Source organism: Neolamprologus multifasciatus, chromosome 22, assembly GCF_963576455.1.
Source record: "Neolamprologus multifasciatus chromosome 22, fNeoMul1.2, whole genome shotgun sequence".
In the NCBI taxonomy this organism is placed as follows: domain Eukaryota; kingdom Metazoa; phylum Chordata; class Actinopteri; order Cichliformes; family Cichlidae; genus Neolamprologus; species Neolamprologus multifasciatus.
In genome coordinates this window covers 2,739,444-2,766,405 of record NC_140459.1, presented here as the reverse complement: position 1 = coordinate 2,766,405, position 26,962 = coordinate 2,739,444, and the positions used below count along the sequence as shown (strand labels likewise).

Genomic DNA, 26,962 nt, shown 5'->3' with positions numbered 1-26,962 from the left:
GTGACTTGGCGTGTCTGGGAAGTGAGTGATGATGACGTACCGCACGGTCCCAGGTCAGCTGACGCCTGCTCGTCCCAGATGGCCTGCAGGGCTGCCAGCCTGTCCGGGGGCTTCAAGTTTAACTTCCTCATCATCTTCCTTCCTTACAGAGAGAGGGAGGGACAAGAGGAGAGAGGAGGACGACAAAACAATCATTTCAGATTCATTTCCACACTTTTTAAAATTATTTCAAAAGCTTCACAAAAAGCAACAAGTGAAACTAAAGACAGGAAACAAGAAACCAAAATACAAGCTCGACTTTATTAGCTAATAAAACGAAACGAGGACTAAACTCACATTTTCATAACTAATGACGAGATTTTAGTTTGTTTAGCAGTCGGCTAGACTGATTGTCTGATTTCTATGAACTGCTGAATGACTGTGAACATGAACTGGTCACCATGGACGAGACCATCATCACAGAGACTTTCTGCAACATCCTGAAAATGAAACCACGTTGAAGGATTGTTGTAGAGCAGCGGTCCCCAACCCCCGGGCCTCGGACCGGTACCGGGCCGCGAGCGTTGAGGCTCAGGTGTGAAATGTATAGTTTTCAGGGTTTTTATCATTTTTCAGCGTTATTTTGTTATCGTTTTTATCGTTTACTCGGTTTTCCTGGTCTTTTCACGTGTGTTATGAATAAATCTTCTTTTTTTCGGTACTGTTACTAGTTTTATTTTGTTGTATTTATCCGCGACACCTTAAAGGCCGGTCCGTGAAAATATTGTCGGGCATAAACCGGTCCGTGGCGCAAAAAAGGTTGGAGACCGCTGCTGTAGAGGATTTGCACACACTGCAAAGATCCACGGGAAACACGGCGGGAATTCCACTGTGGGATCTAAAACTAACAGCTGTGCTAAAAATGCTTCAGAAGTGCACAAGAAGATGACCTTAAACTTAAGATCTGCACAATTTGGATCTGCTAAGGCTCTTGATTCTCACACACGTTCAGATTAAACATTCATCAGTCATGACAGTGATCTGAAAGCGTCAGACTGCGTCAAACGTGCAGCCGATTACAGCAACGACACTCTAGCAGAGTCCAGAAAAGTCTCCTGAAGATTTGTTTTATACTTATATTTTAATTCCTCTGCATCAGCAAACACAATGACATCCAACAGACGTCAAACCCTTAAAGGTGCCGTGCTGTTAAAGCTCCTGTTAAATGAGCTTTTTCCTATCTTAAGTATCACATGGAAACTAATTGTTCATCATCGTTCTAAACTTTACTGAATAAACTGAACACTGAAAACTTTATTTCACACTTAAAGGGTTTCTCCAACCCTCTGTCAGGTTCTGTGTTATCAGCCTAACAGTGCCAGCGGCTGCTGGCTGTGTGGTACCTACACCGGTACGCCTGCCGGGCAGATCCGCTGCAGACAGCTGCCGATGTGAGCGATCACCTTGTCCACTTCCTCTGCAGAGCCCAGCCGGAGGCTCCACGAGCCGTGCTCATGCTCCAACACCAGCTGCAGGGGGCGACACACACAAAGGAATCGGACATGAAGGAAACACGGATGTGAAGAAACGCAGACACCCCGTGATGATGATGGTTGGTTTTCCCCTGAAAGCCTGAGGAGGCTGATTCAGGTGAGTTAATGCAGAGCTGGAGTCCTTTCTCACTTCTCCAGTTTAAAAGACCAACGTGATGCAGAAGGACACACGGTGGAAAAGACGAGTCAAACCTGCTTTAGCTTCATGAGGAAAAGCTGTTTTACATGAGACACATGTGCATGTGGATGTAGTCCAGATGTTGTCATGTGTGCTGCGATGTAATGAATAAAAAGTTTGTACCTGTGTGGGCTTGTTGCTCTGGATTCCCTGGATTTCCAGATAGCTGAAGGACTGTTCAACCTGAAAGGGTTCAGAAGACACGCGTGTTGAAATCCACGCTAAACACATCAACTTAACCTTGTGTTTCCACATCTGATCAAAGAGCCACTGAAAGGGCAGCAGGCAGAGAAAAAACAGCCAGAAGTGTTTTTCTACTTTTCATCAATCCCAAAGGAGCTTTTTCTTCCCACAATGTGAACGTTTACAACGGAAAACAAAGTGAAGTGATTACAGTTACTCCTCCTTCAGCATGAGGAACTCTGGCTCTTCCCAGGAAACGTTTACTCCTCACACAGTGAAAACACAATCTGCCATTAGCTGGATGAAGGATTTCAGGTGCTGCACACGGACGTACACACAACATTCGATCTACATTTTTGAGCCAACATCTGTATGTCTGAACAACTGAACTGGGCAGATGTGAAGGTAACAGGATGTACAGAGAGGTTTGGTTTGAGCTGCCCAGTTTTTTCCTTTGGATATTTGCTGCAGGGATCCTTGAACTCGCCTCAAAGCATCAAAACATACTGAAAAACTCAGCAGCAAAGTTTCATCCAGAAATCATGACCTTTATACTTTTATTTTTTACCTTATGTCTAAATGTTATTTATTTATTTATTCATATTTTTATTGAGAGACAAGTGTACATTAGTTTACAATGACAATACAATCGGTTCCCCTCACATATTTTTTAGTTTTTCTTACATGAACAGATACGATAATACCCACACACACACACGCTAAAATAAAATTGAAAAAACAAACAAACAAACAAACAAAACAAAACCTAAGAAGAAACTCAAAACAAACACAAAAAAAAAGAAAAAAAAGGGGGGGGGATATGATATCAATCAGCTGGTAGAGCGTTTAATGACTTGCAATAGTCTACGAAGGGGCCCCAGATACGATAAAATTCTCTGTATTTGCCCTTCGCCACAAATATCTTTTGCAATTTAAGAAATGACATCACATCTCTAAACCAAAAAGAAACTGAAGGTGGCTTTGAAGATTTCCAAAGGAGTAAAAGATGCGACGTCTAGCCAAAAGTGATGTAAAGGCTAATATTTTGAAGTGTGTAGGCTAAATTTTATTTTGCCATGTTTATTATATTTTATTGCTGCTATTGTTCTCGTGTTATTGTAATGAGACCTTGAGGGTCTGAAAGGCGCCTATAAATAAAATGTGTTATTATTACCTAACAAATTCAGACAGAAAACTATTTTCTTTCTCCTGAACTGCACCAGGAAACAGGAGGCGTGCATCGACTGGTGATGAGAGGCTCACTCTCACGGCAGGATGTGGACATGACGGCAGCCAGAGGTGGACATCTCTACAGCTCTAAGACTTGTGCTCAGTGTTTGAACCTGAGCTTCACATTTAGGACTGAAGGCCGACTGTGAGGCAGATCTTATCAGCCGACTTCACTGTTAGCAACGCTGATGTGAGCCAAGCGAGGCAACATCTGGTGGAAAGAATGAAACCTGGCTGTTAGAGCAGCTGATCATCGTTAAACTATCACACGTGGCTGAAATCTTGAGGGTCCACGTGCTTCCAGTCGTGGAGCAGAACAAGTGTTACCTCGATGAGTGCATATCTGTTTTTAGATGGACTGAGAATAACTTCTCAAGCGCCGACTTGTTTCGTGGTTGAGCAACAGAGAGTTCGCTGTGCCGCAAGAACGTTCAAGGAGGCTTTCCCAATCGTCTGGACGATATTTAATTTACACTATCAACTATTCTCCAGTGAGGAATTTCTTAAATGCTTTTCCATGATGGACAGAGCGTGCAGTGAACAAACCCTGAAGAGAGGAGCAAGAAGAAGAACAATCAGCGAGACTACAGGAATGTAAAAAACACAGGCTACAAATAGTCTGCAGAACAAATGTCTGGAGCAGAGCCTCGCACTCGTTTCCCTTTGAATCCAGAGAGAGAGTAAAAATAATGTGCGGTTGCTGCCAAAAAGAACAAGTGTGACTGAGGAAAAGAGGGAGAAGCACAACAACGATGGCGGGAGCGAAGGGGGGAGGCGGAAAAAGAAAGCGAAAGAGATGGAGAGACCGGAGAGCTGTCGGACGATGAAGAGGCGCGATGAAGAGCGAGAGGGGGAGGGTGGAAAATGAAAGGAGGATGGACGAGAGGACGAGTAGAAGAAATCAATAAGAAACGAAGTGAAAAGCAGAGCGAGAGGGCGAGCCGTGCCCCCTCCCTGCCCTCCTCACCAGCTGTTAAATTCCTCCATTGTCTCCCCCCCCTCCCCGCTGCCTCTCTGGGCTGGGACAGTACACACCGAGGAACAAACCGCCCTCTGTTCCACTCTCTTCACACACAGTTAGAAAAACCGCTGGCCCACTGTGGAACAACAGATCAGGGGTCAGCTGGCGGAGCTGAAACACGTTGCAGCCTCTAAGGTTCACTCGTGCCCGCTGGTGTTTTTCAACATCGCAACTCATCATCCTAACGTTTTTAAAACAAGAGGAGAAATTCGCTTCTATGGAAGGTTTTAAATGTCTCGCGAAAAGACGACAACTTTGATCTGAGGATCTCCGTTCAGTCTAGGGCTGCCACAAACGATTAATTTTGATAGTCGACTAATCAGATCATCATCCACTGGACGTAAAACTACAGCTTATAGCACCAGCAGCATCTGCTCTTATATAACTATCATTAGCTTACAGCTTTAAGTGTTTAAGGTCTGTGCTAACTAAAAATAAAGACAAGATGATAGTTTATTAAATTTTAATGAAATTTGCAGATTGTTTCAGTGAAGTTTAATAAACTCCTTGCTATCTAAAATATAACAGGACACCGGAGTAAATTCTCCAGCATCTCACACTTCTGATAATCAGCTGTCTGCTTGATGTTTATTCAGCTGTGTAAAAACTATAACTTTAATCTCAGCCAAACCGATTTACTCAGGAACAAATAAAACACTGAAAAAAGCCAAACAATAACATTTTAAAGTTATCTAAGTGACTTATATATCATGTTTAACCTGAGTAGCGAAAGACGGCGGTGGGATTGAAAACGATTTGCCTCACGGCTCTAGTTAGCCTAGCCCCCGGCTAGCTATCGAGCTAGTGGCTAACAAACATCTCCGAAAACGTCGGAGCGCTTTTGAAAATATGTGGTGTCTTGATAAACTGAGCAGACATTTGAGGTTTACACAGCTACATTCTCGCCTGAAAATATGTTAAACGTTTATTTTGTGACCCAGAAAGAATAATAAGAGTAATATTAAAACTAACTAGCTGCCGCCATTGTTGTAAACTGAGCTGGGCTGCGCTATGAATTCTGGGACACAGCTTCTTCTTCTTCGGGGTTTAACGGCAGCTGGCATCCTTGTACATGCAGTGCTGCCATCTTCTGTTTCAGTCCGTTATTACACTCTTAAATCCTACTACTTATTCCTGCGTCCTTTGGGATCTTACAAAGCTTCAAACGACGCGTCGACTATTAAATCAGTCGTCCGTGATTTTAATAGTCGACGTAATCGCGACTAGTCGACTAATCGTGGCAGCTCTAGTTCAGTCGGGTAACTGGATTAACCCGGACAAACAAAAGTACAGTCGGTTCTCCACAGGTCCAAACTTTGATTAAAGAAACTTCAAATAAGTTAAACTCTGCTCTGCTTTTCACATTTTATGGATTTTTACAGGCGTGATACGTAATTTCAGTCATAATTTACTCATTAAGTGCCAACATGGGGCCTCTACTGTGGCTTTCAATAAAGTCGCTCGGCTAACAAAGTGCCTGCTTTAAACTCATTGAACTACAAAGTCTTATTTCAGTCATTTGATAATCAAAGACAACATTTGCTTAGACAAAACAATTATCCCGTCATAAGGGAATCCCTGACCGCAACGATTAGCAGGGCTCTGTTTCTCTGTGGTGTCTGTGTTCATCGGCTCTATACACCGTATATGACTGAGATTTCCATGATTATGTGCCATATTTCCAACATATACATCGTTTCTGGGGTCACGATTCTGTGTTTGACATTTTGGAGTCAAACAGACATTTAGTTTTAGTTTGAGCAAAGTCCCAGGACTCAGTTTCACTTTGAATCAGACTTTATGTCTCTGTCTGGCCTGATTCACACACTCATTGCTAAGAAGCCCCCAAAAAAGAAAAAAAAAACCCCTCGAGAGTCACCAGGGAGCAATGAAAATAGATGCTACCAAAAAGGAAGCATCGTGGAAACTGTGTTTAACCGCAGAGCTACTTCTCTTTTTTAATTATACAGAACTGTGATGAGCTGCAAGTTCTAAAAGCAGTTTATTAAACTTAAAACGAGGAAACAAAGAATCAGGATTCAGCTGAAAATGGGTTTTGGGATCATGTACGGGGTTTTCCTTTCCGTATTGTGCCCAAGCACCCTAAAAATAAAGCAGCATAAACTTTTCACGATCCCTCGTATCTTTCTCAGTCTGAAGACTTCAAGAAAATAGTTCATCTTTACTTTTCTGCTCTTTCCAGAATGTTTTTCCCTCTCCTATTCCTGCCTCTCGCCCTCTAGGTCGAACTTTTCTTCCTGTCACTGTTTTTCTTTCCCACAGGCTGATTTCTCACAGCTGCATTGTGGGTAAAACTATCAAATGTCTCCATATGGTGCTGAGACCTGCTCAACTGTGTAGAGGCACATGCAGGAAACAGCGAGAGAGAAGAGACGCGACAATTCAGATGTACGGAGAAATCAAGCAAAAATGTGGGTTTGTAACGTTCAATATGACCAATAAAAACCACGAGCACATGCATGAAAGGTAATGTGTTTTATCAGGGAACCATACTGTTTATGCAGGGGAATTTTCTGAATGTTAACCTCAACCTGTGCTGGAGCTGTCCGGGATGAAAAGGCAAATCATGTGATCAAAACACCCCAGAGTATAATAGTTAAACAGATCCTGTTAATACACAGCCAAGTGCCCAAAAGCAAAGGTGTGTTTGGAGGTAATGTGTGACTAATAAGAAACATAGCTGTACTTTGTGATGAAATACAGATTAATACAGTCTATAGTCACGCTCGGGGCGAGGCTGCCCTCCAGTCAAAACGCTCTCTGTGACAGCGGCCGATCGAACGGGCTGATATTCAGCTGGTAGAAGCGTGTTAAAGACTGCGACTTAGCACAAAACACAAAGACAAAGATTGAAATAAATAAGTGTGGAGATGAACGGGGTCACTAACCTTAGAGGGGACTCGTGCTGTGAGCAGAAAGGCTCGATGTGAAGCCAAAGCCTGAGGACAAAGACAGACAACGGTCAACAGATGAGGATGAAGAAACTGAGTTTTTGCTTTCTGACATGAATGAAAACATGTGGAAGTACTTAGTCAGTACTTATCTTTACAACTTCCTTTAAGACTTTTCTTTTTAAATTAATGAACACTAGGGCTGCCACAAACGATTATTTTGATAGTCGACTAGTCACTGATTATTTTTGTGATTAGTCGACTAATCAGATCATCATCCATTGGACGTAAAACGTACAGCTTATTGCACCAGCAGCATCTGCTCTTATATAACTATCATTAGCTTACAGCTTTAAGTGTTTAAGGTATGTGCTAACTAAAAATAAAGACATGATAGTTTATTAAATTTTAATGAAATTTGCAGATTGTTTCAGTGAAGTTTAATAAACTCCTTGCTATCTAAAATATAACAGGACACCGGAGTAAATTCTCGATCATCTCACACTTCTGATAATCAGTTGTCTGCTTGATGTTTATTCAGCTGTGTAAAAACTATAACTTTAATCTCAGCCAAACCGATTTACTCAGGAACAAATAAAATACTAAAAAAAGCCAAACAATAACATTTTTAAGTTATCTAAGTGACTTATATATCATGTTTAACCTGAGTAGCGAAAGACGGCGGTGGGTTTGAAAACGATTTGCCGGGAGTCCGGTGTTCTCACGGCTCTAGTTAGCCTAGCCCCCGGCTAGCTATCGAGCTAGCGGGTAACAGACGTCTCCGAAAACGTCGGAGCGCTTTTGAAAATATGTGGTGTCTTGATAAACTGAGCAGATATTTGAGGTTTACACAGCTACATTCTCGCCTGAAAATATGTTAAACGTTTATTTTGTGACCCAGAAAGAATAATAAGAGTAATATTAAAACTAACTAGCTGCCGCCATTGTTGGAAACTGAGCAGGGCTGCGCTATGAATTCTGGGACAGAGCTTCTTCTTCTTCTTCGGGGTTTAACGGCAGCTGGCATCCTTGTACATGCAGTGCTGCCATCTTCTGTTTCAGTCCGTTATTACACTCTTAAATCCTGCTACTGATTCCTGCGTCTTTTGTGATCTTACAAAGCTTCAAACAACGCGTCGACTATTAAATCAGTCGTCGACGATTTTGATAGTCGACGTAATCGTGGCAGATCTAATGAACACTCAGTGCTTTGGACTACACACATTTAACCACACATCCATACGGTTATTCTACACGCTCTACGTTCATCTGCCACACAGCCAGCAACTGTTCAACCTAAATCCTCGGGTCTGACTGTGGACAGCGAGGACATCTGTGTGCCCGCCTGCTTCAGTGACCACGTGGACTCATCTGCACTACAGTGTAGCATCCACCCAAAGAACAGCTTGGCCACTGAGCTTCCAGCTTTCTGTAACTGAGTACAATCAGTGCCCAACAAGAAATCACCCTTAAACAAAACAGGCAAAAAAGTGGTTTTATGTATCAATGATGATAATAATAACAATGATAATAATGACAAGAAGGAAAAATGAAAAAGAATTCAAATTGGTTGGAAGAGCAATTTAGAAACTGTAATTGTGGCGTTGATGATGTTACACATGAAAAACTAAATAAACAGAATAAAGGAAATTTTGTCATTTTCAGTGTAAATGTGAGCAGCCATCCCTCTGGGCCTTTTTTCCCTCGCAGAGAAGCTGGCAGCAGTGCCGGCTTCTGCAGAGGGTTTTTAGCCGAGTGGGATAATAACACACATTATCTTTCACCACGTGTTGAACCTCAATCCTGGCGGGGAGCAAGTGCGCATTATGGCTGCTCGCTCGGCCTTAACCAGACTCCTACAGACAAAATTAGTGACTTATTTTTGAGACGTTTGATGAATTATGGTGTGAAATGGTGGGAATGTAAATGGTCCTTGTAATCACACTTTCACTGCAATGATTTTATAGGAAACAAAATGGGGCAGCGAAAGCGAGCTGCACGCCACGGGAGGCCGAGCCAGCTGTGGCGCCTACAGTAACCCAGTTTAGTGAGGTCACTCCAGGTCACATCTGCTAATGCCAGAGGCGAGCCAAGAAGATACGACTGTCTCAGACAATGGACCGAGGGGCGGGGCTGCAGGAAAGTCAGAACGACCTGACTTTCCCCGTTCAGGTGTTCTGCAGACGAGCTGCAGCGAGCAGGCGAGTAAGTCCACGTAAGCAGACTAGGAAGAGAAATCAGATGCAAAGCGTCTGAACCAGAGTGCATCAAAGTGCTGCAGAAGCCTGCAGGTTCATCCTGAGCTCGCTTTTATCTTTAATCGTCTTTAAGATATTCATGTTCAAACGCTGCCTTTTGTGCGAAAGGCACAAAAAACATTTTAAAAATCGATTAATTGAGATGAAATGATCAATTTCTAGTTGTAACAAATAAAATAATCTGCACACAAACTGGCAGATAGATAATATTATAATCTGTAGCTTCTGTGTGTCGGCTCAGACACGTTTACTTCATAGTTCGGAGTCGGTGACGATTGAAGTGGGTGCAAACAGTGTGAACGTTCAGCTGTAGTGGTTTCACAAAGGTAAACTGGTGTTGAATGTGTGTCTGTGTGCTGCATGTCATGTTCACTGGGTTGGAGTTCAGCAGAAAAATGTGTTTTTTACTTTAATTTCCACAAATGAAAAGAAACCCAGCCGGACGCTTTATCGTGAAACGCTGAGCACGCCGGCTCATTTCAAGAAGTTATAGCTATAGGGCAGAGCTGCTGATATACAGCTGTGGAATGTGGTGTGTGTGTCCCAACACCCTGTGGCTGTGAGTGGGCTGCTTCAGTCAAGTCCTGACAGGAGCTGCAGAGCTGTGGTATGTGGCCGAAGGAAAACACAAGTGTGTTAAAGACGTAAAAAAACGAGCTTGAATGCACTTCCTGAGCTGAGTGGTGATACTCATTTGTCTGTTCTTATTCCCACACTCACACAAACCTGCAGTTAGGTGAAACCAGACACCCGGTAACACCCACCTCTCCCTGCGCTGCGTCTTCGAACACTTCATAAGAGTTTTACTTTTGCTGCATCATATTTGCAGCAACATCACCAAACAAAAAATTCCAACAATCACTCCTCATTTCTGCACCACTTCCTCATTTCAGGACTTCCCCAGCATGTGTGGAAATTCTTCCATGATTCCTACACAAAAGAACACAAAGAAAAGGAAAAAGCACTCGTACAAATGAGGCTTGCAGTTAAAAACCCCTGAGTGGTTAAACTGTAGATATCAGCAGCTTGTTCAATCAAAACAAAGTTAATCATAACGAGATTTTGCTTTCAACTTGGTGCCAAACGTTTGAGGTATTTCCTTTCCCGTTTCAGCCGCGTCCATAAGGAGGTGCTTTCCAGCCTGGCATGAAACAGCAGCCACAGAGCTCTGATATCAAGCTCTACCAACACCTCTTCAACTTCGACCATGAGGCCCATTTCACAACACGTCCACCCTGCAATTAAGCAAATTAAGCAACAATCCTTCTTTTGTTTGCTCCGACATCACTAATCAAAACAAACGTTTCAGAATGGCTGCTCATTTTGAAAACAGTGCATCGTTTTTTACACTTTTTAAAGATTGCAGAGCTGCAGAGAAGCCGAACCCAAACAAGGAAGCACTCCCAACGTGACTCAGAGCAGCAGCAGCTCCCGTCGGACGAAAATATTTAACAACCACACACGAGCTGACGAGAAAACTCACAATATCAGAACCAAGACTGCTGATAGAAGTTTTATTTTAAAGGTGTGGATCGCTCTGTGGTATATAAACACTCAAACATTCAAAAAATGGCACCGATCATAAGACATCCTTCCTCGCTGGTCTTCATCAGTCACTGCTAATCTACGCTCGTGTCGAGGCAACTAAAAAACCAAAACGACCACAAAAACAGTGCCTGTGCAGCGCTCCTCGCACGACATCTGGAGTATTTGAGACCCTTTTGTATTTTGCTTATTCAAATAAACGCTGAGTCATTGAGAAGAAGAAGAATTCCTACAGACATACAAACTGCTGCGTGTGGTGATATCTGTTATTAACCTCTGTCTCTCTTCCACAGCATGTCTTTATCCTGTCTTCCTTCTCTCACCCCAACCAATCACAGCAGATGGCCCCGCCCCTCCCTGAGCCTGGTTCTGCTGGAGGTTTCTTCCTGTTAAAAGGGAGTTTTTCCTTCCCACTGTCGCCAAAGTGCTGCTCATAGGGGGTCATATGATTGTTGGGTTTTTCTCTGTATCTATGAAGCGCCTTGAGGCGACTTTTGTTGTGATTTGGCGCTATATAAATAAAATTGAATTGAATTGAATTGAATTGAATTGATAAACCTTCAGCCTGCACTTCCTGCTCCAGCAACATGCCCCCACACACTCAGGGTTAAGAGCAGTGACACTTCCAGCTTCCCACCTATCATATGTAACATCCCTGATGCCAAAAAGTTCACAAAAACAAAAGTTTAACAACAACTGTGAGACACATGGTTACAGTAAACAGCCGTCACTTACCAGCACTCGGTTTTCCACCTTGTCACCTTTGACCTCCAGCTGGACTTTCTGCCTCAGGGTCAGTTTCACCCCGCGCCCCACCGCCTCCCGCACACTCTCTACAAACACACAAAAACTCATGACAATCGACACCAGAACAGCTGGAGGCATCACATTACAGCGTGTTACACAACAATAGGAGCAGGACGGGAGATTTGTTGGCCTGCAGATGCTTTCAGATTAACTCGTTTACTAATGAAGAATTGTGTTCTGAGACGGTCTTAAAACACAAATAAATAATTAAAAGGAAAAAACGTATAAAGTAAAATAAATAAATAAAAATAAAACAAAACAACAACAGAAACAACATAATAATAGAAACAAAAACAAAGCAAACCATAACAGAAGGGAAGGACAGATATACAAATCGAGTTAGAGTTTCAGGTCCACAGTGTGCACGCTGCAGTTCTCCAGAAAGTTGCAGAATTTTGACCATAGAGCCCAAAACGTGTCCAGTTTATTTCTTAATGTATAAGTTATTTTCTCCATAGATCGTATAGATGTCAGTCCACATATTCTTTGATTTTTCTAACACATAGCACATATAGCGCTTGGCTTCCAAAAGTCCAGTCGTTAACAGAGCTCTATTGTTTGCAGCAGGTACAAAATTATTCGGGTATATATTTAAAATATTTTAGGATGAAGTGGAATCACATCACCAATAATTTGACTCAACAGATTTATTACCTTTTCCCAAAAGATTTGCACACGTGGACACTCCCATATACAGTGAAATAAAGTGTCCACTCCACACTTAACACAGGAGTCTGGGATGTTTGAGTTAAAATGATGCATTTTAGTAAGATATTGTCTTGTTAACCATTTATATTGAAGTAGTCGAGATTGCACATTAATTGTCTGACTCTGGGCCACGTAGCATGATTTATACCCCTCATCATCAGGTAGATCCATTTGCCTCTAAAATAAATGTGTTGATTCTTTGGAATTTTCCATAAATAATTTGTACAATGCAGAAACTTGGCCTCTACATTTAGATGCTTTATACCTGTGCTCTCTAGAGAGGAGTAGGCGGGGTTTCTAAGCTGTTGTGTGGTTAAGATAAAATTTCTTAATTGAAGAAATTTAAAAAAAAATGTTTGACAGGAATAGAAAAAGTACTTCTAAGTTGTTCAAAAGACATAAGAGTATTACTCCTAAATATATCAGACACTTTTCTTATATCGAACCAAAATTTAAAACCTGCATCCGCCCCACTAGGAGGAAAGCTGTTATTTCCAAATATCGGAGTAAACCTAGACAGTTGTATAGTTTCTCCCAAGTAGTTATGTGTCTCAAACCAGATCATTATAGTGTTTTTTTTAAAAAGGGGTCTTAGTTTGTTTATTTTGTTTTTTGTTTTTTTGCTCACGGTGCACCATGTAAAACCGGTTAAAACCAATAAATAAATGTTTTTAAAAAAACGTCCTTCTGCTACAAACTGAGTTGTGGTTTGCAATCATTAAAACACAAATTATGTGTCAACCTGCATCTTGTTGTCTCTACAGCAGAGAGCAGACAAAAGTTAACGAGCTGCAGAGGGAAACATGAGTGATGGAGGGCTGCACCGCGAACACAACACCAAACATTTAACAGCCTGTAGCTGTAATTTTTTTATGCACGCAGAAAAAATAATCAATCATTCAGAACATGTTTTTATTTACGAGGGTTTAGTGTCGACAGGCTGAGTGTAAATGCAGAGTGTCCGTTTCTTTAAGAGAAACTCATCTTTCACTGAACTGGAATCACGTCCAGATTATCATGCAAATGATTTCATTTGTTTAAGAAGCTGCGTGATGCTCGTGATGAACATCGAGTTTCTCCACAGTACAAAGAGTGAGAATAGAAACGTTAGAAATGAACAGTGTTAGGAAGGTTACTTTTAAAATGTATTCCATTACTACAGAACACATGCCCCAAAATGTATTCTGTAACGTATTCCGTTACGTTACTCAATGAGAGTAACGTATTCTGAATACTTTGGATTACTTAATATATTATCATGCTGTTTGTCTGTGAAGGTTCTCAGTCATCCAGGTCATCGTAGTCAAAGGAGCTTGCAAAGAAAAGCGTCTGGACTTCTTTAAGTTACTTGAAGACGTTTCACCTTCATCCGAGAAGCTTCTTCAGTTCTAAGGTCAAATGGTGGAGAGTCCCAGATATAACCCTAGTGGGAGTTTCCCCCACAGAGGGACAAAAGGACCCCCTGATGATCCTCTAATCGCCTGAGCCAAGGTGTGGAACTGGGTGTGGGTCCCAATCAGCCAGAGTTTCGGGTGAGTTCATTGTGAAACCTGGCCCCACCTTATCATGCGAATTCCTGAGGTCAGATGGCTCAGGATGTGAGTGGGCGTTAAGGCGTCTGGGAAGGGATCTCAAAACTGGATTATAGATGGCAGAGAGTTGGTGTCGTAAACCACCGCCTCTGTTCAAAGATGGTCGCTCACAGTGGACATAGATGCTTCTTTCACTCCTCTTTCAAACCATCTGTCCTCTCTGTCAAAATGTGAACATTGGCATCCTCGAAAGAGTGACCTTTGACCTTAAGATGCAGATGAACTGCTGAGTCTTCTCCTGTGGAGGTGGCTCTTCTGTGTTGTGCCATGCGCTTGTGAAGTGGCTGTTTGGTCTCTCCAATGTAGAGGTCTGGGCATTCCTCGCTGCACTGTACGGCATACACCACATTGTTAAGTCTGTGTTTTGGTGTTTTGTCTTTCGGGTGAACCAGTTTTTGTCTGAGTGTGTTGCTGGGTCTGAAGTACACCGGGATGTCATGCTTGGAGAAAACCCTCCTGAGTTTCTCTGATACACCGGCTACATAGGGGATGACAGTGTTGTTGCGTCTGTCCTTCTTATCCTCCCTCGCTGGTGTCTGATCTTCTTTTCTGTGCCTCTTTGCTGACTTTAAGAACGCCCATTTAGGATAGCCGCACGTTTTGAGTGCTTCCTTTACATGTGTGTGTTCCTTCTTTTCCCTTCAGGCTTAGAGGGAACATGTTCTGCCCGGTGGTGTAGGGTCCTAATTACTCCAAGTTTGTGTTCCAGAGGGTGATGGGAGTCAAACAGGAGGTACTGGTCCGTGTGTGGGGGCTTCCGGTAAACTTCGATGTTGAGGTTGCCATTCTCTTCAATGTGCACAGCGCAGTCCAGGAAAGGCAAACAGTCGTCCTTTGTGTCTTCCCTGGTGAACTTGATGTTTTTATCCACAGCGTTGATGTGCGCAGTGAAGGATTCCACTTATAACATTGCAAAACACCTTGCTACCATCCTTGCTCCTCTCGTGGGGAACACCCCACACCACATCAAGAACTCCACCGACTTCACTGACAAGGTCCAGAAACTTACCCTGGATCCAGATGAAACCATGGTGTCCTTTGATGTAGTCTCTCTCTTCACGTGCATACCCACCACGGAGGCAGTGGAGACGGTCAGAAAACGACTACAAGAAGACAACTCCTTGGAGGACAGGACCAACTTCACCCCGATCAGATTTGCACACTGTTAGACCTCTGCCTCACCACTACATATTTCAAATACAACGAAGGCTATTACAGACAAAAACATGGCTGTGCCATGGGCTCCCCTGTGTCACCTATTGTAGCCAACCTTTACATGGAGGAAGTGGAAAGGAAGGCTCTTGGCTCTTTCAAAGGAAGAGTACCCAGCCACTGGTACAGATATGTAGACGACACCTGGGTCAAAATCAAGACACAAGAAGTGGAATCCTTCACTGCGCACATCAACGCTGTGGATAAAAACATCAAGTTCACCAGGGAAGACACGAAGGACGACTGTTTGCCTTTCCTGGACTGCGCTGTGCACATTGAAGAGAATGGCAACCTCAACATCGAAGTTTACAGGAAGCCCACACACACGGACCAGTACCTCCTGTTTGACTCCCATCACCCTCTGGAACACAAACTTGGAGTGATCAGGACCCTACACCACCGGGCAGAACATGTTCCCTCTAAGCCTGAAGGGAAAAAGAAGGAACACACACATGTAAAGGAAGCACTCAAAACGTGCGGCTATCCTAAATGGGCGTTCTTAAAGTCAGCAAAGAGGCACAGAAAAGAAGATCAGACACCAGCGAGGGAGGATAAGAAGGACAGGCGCAACAACATTGTCATCCCCTATGTAGCCGGTGTATCAGAGAAACTCAGGAGGGTTTTCTCCAAGCATGACATCCCGGTGTACTTCAGACCCAGCAACACGCTCAGACAAAAACTGGTTCACCCGAAAGACAAAACACCAAAACACAGACTTAACAATGTGGTGTATGCTGTACAGCAGCGAGGAATGCCCAGACCTCTACATCGGAGAGACCAAACAGCCACTTCACAAGCGCATGGCACAACACAGAAGAGCCACCTCCACAGGACAAGATTCAGCTGTCCATCTGCATCTAAAGGTCAAAGGTCACTCTTTCGAGGACGCCAATGTTCACATTTTGACAGAGAGGACAGATGGTTTGAAAGAGGAGTGAAAGAAGCATCTATGTCCACTGTGAGCGACCATCTTTGAACAGAGGCGGTGGTTTACGACACCAACTCTCTGCCATCTATAATCCAGTTTTGAGATCCCTTCCCAGACGCCTTAACGCCCACTCACACCCTGGGCCATCTGACCTCAGGAATTCACATGATAAGGTGAGGCCAGGTTTCACAATGAGCTCACCCAAAACTCTGGCTGATTGGGACCCACACCCAGTTCCACACCTTGGCTCAGGCGATTAGAGGATCATCAGGGGGTCCTTTTGTCCCTCTGTGGGGGGGAAACTCCCACTAGGGTTATATCTGGGACTCTCCACCATTTGACCTTAGAACTGAAGAAGCCTCTCGGATGAGAGGTGAAACGTCTTCAAGTAACTTAAAGAAGTCCAGACGCTTTTCTTTGCAAGCTCCTTTGAGTATCATGCTGTTTACAACTACATGAATGTACTATTGCTGTGATTTATTACTGTTACTGAAGGCCCACGGCTCCGAACCGTAGTAAAGGGACCTCTGGCTAATACGGTGGGTTCTGTGTCGGCTGGTAGCTGAAAACTAGCTTTACTTTGTTGTCTGGGTCAACTTTGCTAGCAGAGACAGAGAGAGGCGTTGAAAGGTTGCTCCAACGGAACTTATTGTTTTTGGAGGAAAACACGAACACGGTGTACAGTCGAGTCTTAATAGCTTACTTACAACTGGGCTCGTCAGGCTCTCTTCTTGGCTGCAGTGGTTATTATTATATTTACATGCTTCCAGCTCCCGTTTCTGCTCGATGACAGCTCGTACTTTTTCTCCTCCCTCGCTCACAGACACATAACGTGTATGGCAGTCCATTCTCCCTGCAGCACGGACTACACTGCCCATGATGCTACATTCTTTAGAGCTATACCTGTAGCATTCTGCCTGTTAGCTTAGCACAACAACAACAACAGGCGCTCTCTCACCCAGGAAACACGCAGAGAGAGAGCGTCACCCTGTAACCATGGCAACCGTAACGCTGCCACCTGGAACAACAGAACGTAGCTGTCAAACAAAACCCAAACAGTCCTGACCCGCCACAATATGAAACAGGGAAGTACCGCCGTGTAATCCATTTATTTCAACAAAGTAACTGTATTCTAAATACCACCTTTTTAAACGGTAACTGTAACGGAATACAGTTACTCATATTTTGTATTTTAAATACGTAACGGCGGTACATGTATTCCGTTACTCCCCAACACTGGAAATGAAGCTCTCTGTTAAACAACTATACGTCTACATAAAGGAATCACATAGGAAGCTTTCACCTTTGCTTCCTATTATGAACACTGAACGACGAGGTCGCCAGCGCAGCTGTGCTGGAGCAGGACGGCTCCCTGAGCATCTCTTGCTTTGTCAGCATCGACAGAGACGGACGGGCCATGCGCACCAAGAGAAGGACAAATCACACCAAATGATATTTTGTATGGCCGGCTCAAACCAGGTCACTAATACATATGTAAGACCGATGAATGCCTTCTATAATTTAGACCGGCATTACAAGATGTATTCTAGAGGTTTGTGTTGAGAAAGGATGGATTTAAGTCAGGCGAGCGTGGGGGCCAGTCAGCAGGTCCTGTCTGCATACACATGAGGCCGGGCACTGTCGAGGACCAGGAGGAACCCAGGACCCAGTGTGCCAGTGTAGGGTCTGACATCCCAGTACTGAAGGCAATCAGGCTGCTGTTGGCTAGCCTGAAAGGGGCTATGTGTCCCTGTGAGAAGCACAGAGCACCACTGGTGGACCTGCCAAATCTGGTCTTGTATTCTAAATGCCAACTGCGCTCTATGGTGCCAGATAGTGAGCATAGGGTCCCCAATAGGCCCTCAGGCCACCCCGATTGTTTGGTGAGAAACATTCACACCAGCAGCCTGATGGAGGTCAGTTTGTAGCTCTGGCAGCGCTCAGACTGTCCCTGCATGCTCACTCATAAGTCCTCCTGATGGGCTGAGGATCTTCTACAGCCTTGTTCAGCTCTCTGGAGTAACTGCATGTCTCCTGGAATTTCCTCCAGGCTCTTGAGATGTGCCGAGAGAAACAGCAAAACTTCTCCTTCAGGATGGAGCATCGGGACTGCAACATTGTAGGGTCCAGGTATCGGCTCATGCTACCTGTAGTGACACTGACTAACCAAATGCAACACTACAGGAAAAACAGTCTGAAAAAATAAGTAGGGAAAACCGTCAGTGGCATCCAGCTGTGATAATATGAATGTGTTTGGGGATGTCTCATCTGTTGTTCATTTCATTAACAACCTCCTCTGCTCTTTAACTGAGCAGATCCATCTCCGAGAAGTTTGACTGACTAATGCTGATCAAAAACATTTATGTGCATGTTGGTTGGTGGCACTTCTGTGGAGAAAAATCCAGTCAAAGCTTTTCCACATTTCCATTATAACTTGGAGCTTCCTGTAATCAGAACATACAAGAAATTGAAGGACTTGCTTTTCAGTTATTCCCTCTCAGCGCTGTTTTACTGAGTGTGACTGCCGTACATCTTATCTGCTCACAGCATGTACCACATCTGATCTCCCTGATGGAACCAGTAGTGGTTTGTTAATGGTTTAAGTCTGCATGTTGTTTTAGTACTGGTGGGGAAATCCAGGGACACGAAGAAAGAACGAGGGTGAAGAAGCTGGAACGCAGAGAGAGTGAAGCATCGGGTAAAAGACGAAGGTGAGACGAGGAGAAAAGAGCGACGCTGTGCTGCGTGCAGGAGTCTTAATAAGTAAAAAAGTGCGGGTCCGCCTTCATGCCGTCCTCCACCCAGACGCGCAATGAGGTCATGAGGAGGATCAAAACATTAGAGCATGAAGCAGCGTGGAGGCTGATCAGAAACACATGTCCAACCCGCTCCTATAAAAACACGTTCCACTTCCCAGCAGACTGATTAGTACAGAGTAACAACCTGCGACATGCTGGATCTAAACAAACGTCTCCAGTTACAGTTCACACGGGCAGAAATTCAGCCTTTACTATTTTCTGAAAGTCCATTAATTACTGTGCAGACGGCTTCATCCTTTATGCAATTAATTCTTCCAGATTCTCATTTATGATTTGAGAGGCTTGAGACTCGTTTTGACTTAAATCACAGTTCCTGCTTTGAACCTGAACTGTTGGTTGTGACTTCTTTACACAGCCAGAAGTTAAAAGACAGCACAAGCTCACATTTACAGACATCGAAGCTATGGACACAGGTGGCGGCTCTGCACGTCACACCTACAGGAGGCTGGGCTATAGAAGCTCCCAGTGCACAGTTTTTGTGCTGATGTTAATGCTGATGAGTCCTGGTGACGTCTATGCACCTCAGCGACCTCGCTCTGTAACTTTACATGACCTTTGTGGCTCCTAAACCCTTCTATTTTGCAATAATGCCAGCTGATTATAGAATATCCAGCAGTGAAGAGATTCCACAAGCTGACTTGTTGCCACTTTAACAGGACTTGTACTGTAACGTGTCCTAGTACAGCTCTTTAAAATAACCCACATGGAAAAGATATATATAAATCTTATAAAGTTTGTATCTGTCTTGTGTGAAACTTGTATGAAAAGCATACAAGAGTGAAAACAGATATAAGATCAGATAAAGTAATGAGAAAGTGGCCACTTTCATGAGTAAATCATGTAAGTTTTTACTATTTCTTTTCCATGTGGGAACCTGTGGAAATGGGATTAAACAACACCTGAATATAAAGATAAAGCTGCCTAACCTGATACTTTTTGGTGTATTTCTGTCCACTTCTTAAGTCTGGCCGTCTCTCTTTGTCAGCAATGCTTTTAATCTCTACCAACTTCTGAGGGAAATCTGTGGCTCTGAAATGCTGAACTACTGGTATTTTGGGGTATTAGATGGACTGTGTCTACTTTCAGGGTTCTAGTTATTTATTTTTAAAATTGACTGCTTAAAAATTAGACGAGAAATGAATGGGTGTCCGTATATTTGCTGAACTTTCTCACACAGCTTTCGGCCTGTAATCACCCAGCATCTGACCCTCCTCACTTTTCATTAGTCCGGTCTCTGTGCACACAGAGGTCAGGCCTAACGAGCTCTGCTAATAAGCTTTTTTCCCTCCTAGTTTTAAATGACGACGAGCAGCATCAGGTCAGCCCGTCCCGTTAAAACCAACAGCAGGGCTGCCAACAAAAAGTCCCATTCATCAGTCTGCAGAGACATACAGTGTGAGACTGGTCTGCAGACGCCGTAACAGAGAGCACGGGGTCGTGAGTCAGCTCCATCACGCAGTACACGAGTCTGCTAATGGTGAGCTAATAACTAGAAAGACCTCATGGGTTTTCAAGCTTCTCCTTAATCAGCCCACTGCTGTCTGTAAAACTGACAGGAAGTAAGACACTGGTTCTAAAATAGGTTGCAGGTGGCGTCAGTCCAACATCAGCCTGTAGAAGTCAACGTAGGTCAAACACATGGACCTGCAGCTGTATCAGCAAGGTGTTTTATTCCAGTTCAGGCTCCTCTCTCCAGCTAAATGCAGTGATTTACACTTCTTCTTTGACACTCAGTCATCCAGGCAGTCTGTTGATAATATCCCACAATCCAAAGGAATTTCACAGACACACCCCTCTCCCACAGCTCTCCCCCACTTCAGATAAGGAAGTGGCAGCAGAGGAGAGACTCTCAGGTAGCCAGCCAAAGCCTCAGGGCATGAAAATTACTGTTTTATTTTTACAGAAATGGACAAACGGAAACCAGAGATTATTTCACCTGTTAATAAAAGAGCCAATCAGCATTGATCCTGTATAGCAGGACAGTGTAGCTGTTGTTTACTGAAGTTAGTGTTTTAATATGAGCAGCGTGTTGCCTTCAGTTGAATCACATTATTATTTCCAAAACACTGACCCAGAGTTGCAGTAAACACTCGCATATTTAGAAAACTTCAACTTCTATGTAACTTCTGAGAGTCTCAAAGTGACCGCAGTGATTTTAAAAGCGAGTAAAAACAACGTCACCGCTATGAGATCAATGCGTTAAGTTTGGAAGAGTTTTACATGGTTCCCTTTAAATCAGTGCAGCTAAAAGACGTCTGAGCCCCGTTAAAACAGTTTGACGAACTCCAAACTTTTTATTTATTTTTATTTTGAGGGCAATAACAGCGCAGTGCATGCGTCAGCTGGCGTAAATCCCCGCTATCGTAACCTTACCGAACAGTTCGTTGTGAAAGTCCGCCGTTTCCTCAGACATGATTGTGCCGGAGTAAACACCCAAGAGGAATCCGCTGGAGAGTTCAGGAGAAGCGGGCAGACCCGAGAAGAAAGGCGGCTGCTGTGCGGAACTTCTACCGATGGAAGCGGCGAGTACTGCGGTAAAGGTGTAGTCCCGTTGTCTTCCCTTATCTTTGGCTACCTGTCGCCACCCTGCTTTCCTAATTGCAACTGTCTTCATCCATTCCTACATGCCTACACACTCTGACTTCACGTCTGCATTACTGCGGCTGAAGGAAACCCGGAGTAGTTTAAAAATGGATTAAAAGTAGTTTCAGTTTGAAAAGTAGCCGAAAGTGGCGCGTGTGTGAAAACAACTCACGGACGCACTTCTTCACACTCAGCCCTTCTTTCCTTCACTTTTCCAGCAGGATTCCTCTTGCTGCGAAAAATGGGAGACTGGTGACACCTGGTGTCCAGTTGCTGCTGCACAGTCGCTTTCTTTAACTTCACCAGTCTAAACGGTACTGGTGTACCAGTATATGCACTGACTGGTACACCAGTTCCAGTCTGAGCAGTGAAGAGGCACCAGTCCATACTAAGATGTTAAATGGACTGATGTTATAAAACACTTGCCTCATTCACCTGTGCACACAAATAGTTTTTCAGAGCTTTTTCGACACAGGTGCTTTCTACCTTCACAGTCATTCATACGCCGATGATACCGAGCAGCTCTGCAGGGTTAGTATCAGGCTGGACACCTGCTCTACCTCCTGAGATACAACCACCCTAAGAGAAGATTGTGTTGAAGGCCTTCAATCCTTCAAGGCAACACGCACACGCACACACAAAACAAATTTTCTGCAAAAAATAGCAGGGCTTCAAAATCCCAAGAGCAGCAGTCGGATCATTTTAGACGGTTTTAATTCAGACAGAGATTTTGCAAATGCCTTGAATATGTTCTTCTGATTTTAGCAAGAATCTTTTGGAACAGAAACAGAAAGATACTCAGCACTTTATCATTAAACTCAGAGATATCCAAAAGGCCTTTCATGCATTTAACGTGAAGACGAGCCAGGGTCCTGATAACACGAGTGGCTGATTAAATCTTGTTCTAAAGAACTCAGTCGAATATTTCAGGTTATTTTTAATCAATCCGTTCCTCACTTTGGAAAGAACTGTCATATACTGATGCTTCACAGAGGTTTTATTGGAAAGGTTTTTATTGAAACATTCAGTGAAGACACCGTAAGAGCTAGGAGCAAATCAAAACCAGCAATATTAATACCATAACATCAAAGGAAACACATTTCTCCTGCTCACATATAGCATATACATCAAATTTACATCACTCAATTCATTATATCACCTCACTAACTTACAACTACACATAAAGGTCAAGGTTAACAACATAAACTCTATTAAACGACATTTTGATTGCACGTAACTTATTCCGTTAAAGGAAACATTAACAAACTTTGTGCCACTGTCAGCCAGGTACTAATTGGCAAAGGAAACGTACATATTTTTCACTTTAAGGCACACTATTTACCATATCCTAAAAGAAACGTTACTAACAAGCGCCAGTTTCCTGTTTCAAAATAAAAGCATGGATTCCAAAATAAAAACGAAGTACCTTTCAAACAAATGTAAAAATATTTACCAAATTTAAAGATCATTTACAGTTTGTTAGGTTTATATGGTTGATTGTCATTTATGCTTAGAAATATTTACTCATATATGCTTAGTTTTATAATCAATTGCATATTGATAGAGGTTTGATCCAGTCTGTAAAGACTCTGTGTGCCTCCCAGAGTGTTCTGGCATTCACACTCAGACTCTGGGGTCACGAGAAGAGGTCGTACCTGCTCTTATTGCTTCATGGTAGGAGAAACATCTATATCTGCTTTAGTCTAAGTGCCTTTTGTTTAGATGAACTGCTGGACTTCCAGCAGGTTTAGGGAAGTCTTTACGGGGTCGTCATACGTTAATGACCCTATGTATATTCATGTAACCTCAATAAAGAGCAGTGTTACGAGGGAGAGGATGAGAGCGACTGGGGTCGAGCGAAGGGACGGCGTTTGTCCAGTTCTGTCCCGTGCACGAGAAACATGAAGAACTTTGCCTGCTTGGTGCTTTTTGCTGTGTGGTTGATTGTCTTGAATGTTCCAGCGAATAGGTTTATGCTACAAACCCATCATGGTTTGTAGCATGTAGCATTTTTAGTTTGTTGCTAAATCTAAAAATAAAAAATCATCAGAAATGTGATTATGAAACAGATCGAACATGAGCTGGATACAATGTAATTTGCATATCGGCCCAATAGAGGAGTGGACGCACTTTTGACTCTACTGAACCTGATTCATGTAGAGAGTGAAGGGACTTCTGCTCATCGATTTTCCTTCTGTCTGTCAGCTGTAAATAGATGTGTGTGTTTCGTGAAGGGAAGCTGAATGCTATCATTGTGTAAAGCAAATTTACACGGGGCGATCGTGGCTCAAGAGTTGGCAGTTTGCCTTGTAATTGGAAGGTTGCTGGTTTGATTCCCGGCTTGGACAGTCTCAGTCGTTGTGTCCTTGGGCAAGACACTTCACCCGTTACCTACTGGTGGTGGTCAGAGGGCCCGGTGGCGCCAGTGTCCGGCAGCCTCCCTAAGGACGCTGGACTAGTAAAGTCCCTAAGTAAACGCTTTACTAGTCCTTAGGGACTAGTAAAGCGCTATATGTTATTCTCTGTATAAAAAAAAAAAAATGGCCATTTACCATTTACCTACAGGTATAAATAAACTAACCTTAACCTTGAACCTTAACCCTAACTATTACCCTGACACTAAAACCACATTTCAGTCTCAAAAATGCTCATGAGGACAGCCACTTTAGTCCTCACCAGTGAGCAGTATAATAACGTTCCTAATTCTTTTCCCCGCAAAGATGTCTAAACACACACACACACACACACACACACACACACACACACACACACACACACACACACACACACACACACACTCTGCTCCTCACACTGACTTTGTCCCCTGATTCCCTGAACTAAAGGCAAAGTTCTCCCACTTTGTCACAGACATGTGGCAATAATTAAGACGTTGCAGCAACAACACACCCATCATAATGCTAGCAAAAAAAGACGAGTATCAGTGGTTAAATGGATGCAGACGTTGGAACAAGAACAAAATAAAGTACAATATAATTTAATCTAAGGTCTAAATATCAAAATCTCTGAAGCAGGAAAAGCATCATTCTGTTTGTAACACTGATCAGACATCAGGCTGCTGCAGTTGAGGTGAACGAGACTGATTATCTCTTCACAGCTTTTGTTAGTGGGTGGGACGTATTACAGGAATTGTATTATACAAACAACAACAAAAATAAGGAGAAAAATGACACTTTTGAAAAAAAAGTTAAACTAACTGAAATAATTCTGTGAACTTTGTAATCTAAAGTTTGTTAAAACTTTTCTTACAGCTGCGTGATGAGGCACTGATGGATGCCTGCGAGTGAGTGCTTTTAAAAACCATCTGTTTATTTTCTAAACTAAGTTGTAATCTTTGCATTTATTATACTTTCTGCAGCGGCGTCTCATATCGTTGTCAAGCCGTCGTCGCTGTGTCAGGAGTATCTTTGTTACGTTGTTTCCTGTTTATTTCAGTCGTTCATCTCGTAGCTTGTGCTTAATTTGACTTCTCTTGTCTCCTTTGTGTCAGCTGTTCCTCATCACCCGAGCTGGGCCTCAGTGTGAGTATTTAAGTCCTGCTTTTCTTTATTCAGGTGTCCGTTAAGAGAACAATGAGAGAAGAATTGTGATACAGCTTTCACTTTATTTCTCTGCCTAACAGAGGTTGTTTTTTGTTGTTTACTTTGTTTCCTAACTTGGGATTTGGGTTGCTTTTGTCCTTATGAACTCATTTTATCATCTGTTTGCACATAAGTATGGTTTCCAGTGTTTTATGGCCTCTGGAGTCGTAGCAGACAGCCCCCACCTCCTGCTTTGGAGTGATTATATTCAACCTAAATTCAACAAAATGATTTGTTAATTTGTTGTGTGCATTTGAATCAGCCACTAGATGGCAGCAAACAGCCATTAAACTGTTCTTCTTGCTATATCATAAGTGCATTAAATCAAGTCCTGACCAAAAAGCGCCTGGTCAAGTCTGAGCTGTGATTCAGTCATTTTAAAAATAAGATCTGACCCAGTTGATCCACTGTGAGTTATCACATATCAGAGCTGTCGTTATTGGCAGTGACCTCTGGTAGTGCTGCTGTTATTAACTGTAAAACAGTTAGCACTGTGTGTTAGCGAGATTAACTAAACTAAACAAAACTGCTTCATTTTAGTAGGTTTTGAAATATGCCAGTAAAACTATTGTTTTGTTAAATATCTAGACATTGCAGTGCAGAAAAGATGAAAAGAAGATGACAATACAGACATTTATTGAAACGGTTTAAAATGCTGAATCACCAGGAGGCCACATCCTGTCCTGTGTAACTGCGTTGGTTGGTTTGTAAGAATAAATGACGTGAATCAGTGATGAGATCAAATGTTTTTAAGGTGACTAAACAAAAGATGATTTCAGGGGCGAAAACTGGGCTTGATCTGTCCAAGGTCCTGAAACAAAGAAAGTAAGTATGACTTCTCATGACTGAGACGTGTGTGGGATCCACATCATTTCCTCAAAACGTCGTTTGTTGGGGCATTAATGACACATAAACCCCACAGATATTTACTTGACCTTGTGTGAACATTTTCTTTCCTTGATGGTCTGATTCATGTGGAAACAGAAACGTCACACAGACACAATGAAGAGAGGCTGACATATCTTTTCCAACGCAAGCTACTTGTAAGGTAAGGGATTAGGTTAAATGAAGCCAAAGCAGCCTTCCCTGTGACACACGAGGACTGCACACAATAGATTCACACAATTATTTTCTTCTTGCAGCTGCAAGAAACCACAAACTAATTGGGATGAGGTTTACACAACATTCAGAGGAAAGATGTCTCTACAAATTCTACAAAAACATCCCAGACACTCTGGGAAGTTTTTTCATTTTGCTTAAAGTTGATTTATGTTCTATGTCAGTGTAAAAAGCACCAGAGCTCCTGGTGCTCTGCTTCTAGTCAAAACAATGCTTACGTTTTCTTTTTCTTCTTTATGTGGTTAGGTTGCAATGTTTTTGTTTCGTTGGCTACGTCAGCCGAGATGTACTCAGGTCACAAGTATTTGAACGATGGTTTTCTGCACTCTGTGTTTGGCACAGGTTTCGGGATCATAGTAAAACTGCAGATGCACATTTTTAGGGTAGCTATGGGAGAGTTGGTGGGAAGGATACTGAACCTCGAGTTGCCCCTGAGATGCATCCATCAGCATTTGAGTGTGTGAATGTAAAAGAAAGAAAAAAGGTGTGTGTATGACTTAGCCTTATTTGGAGATTATGTATCGGAATTTCAGGAGCGGGACCGCGCCTCCAAACAGGCTCCTTCCGACTGTCATCTATATAGGTTCCCCCAGTTCTGCAAGCTGATCATTCTCGTTTACGTGCCCCTCCCTCCCTACTTGTTTTCCATTGTTCAACTTCTTCGCTTCTATTTAGTACACGGGGATCTACCAGGCCCGGGAGCCATCACCAGTCCCCTTCGAGGCCTTTCCTAAGC

The 26,962-nt window shown here is 43.0% G+C and overlaps 1 protein-coding gene across 3 annotated transcripts in view; it reads right to left on the bottom strand.

Moving 5' to 3' along the window:
* carmil1 (capping protein regulator and myosin 1 linker 1) overlaps positions 1–21,739 on the bottom strand; it is a 39,799-nt gene extending 18,060 nt beyond the window's left edge. Inside the window, exons 1-6 of one of the 3 annotated variants that reach the window (XM_085148496.1) lie at positions 21,299–21,739; positions 11,595–11,692; positions 7,054–7,104; positions 1,834–1,893; positions 1,387–1,508; positions 41–138 (exon numbers count right to left, since the gene is read on the bottom strand). In XM_085148496.1, the coding sequence (XP_085004622.1) occupies positions 41–138; positions 1,387–1,508; positions 1,834–1,893; positions 7,054–7,104; positions 11,595–11,692; positions 21,299–21,539 (670 nt within the window). In that variant the 5' untranslated portion in view covers positions 21,540–21,739. Of the gene's footprint in view, positions 1–40; positions 143–1,386; positions 1,509–1,833; positions 1,894–7,053; positions 7,105–11,594; positions 11,693–21,298 lie in introns of those variants that run through there. The other 2 variants (XM_085148494.1, XM_085148497.1) reach the window with 2 other exon arrangements.
* Between the last annotated feature and the right edge of the window lie 5,223 nt (positions 21,740–26,962).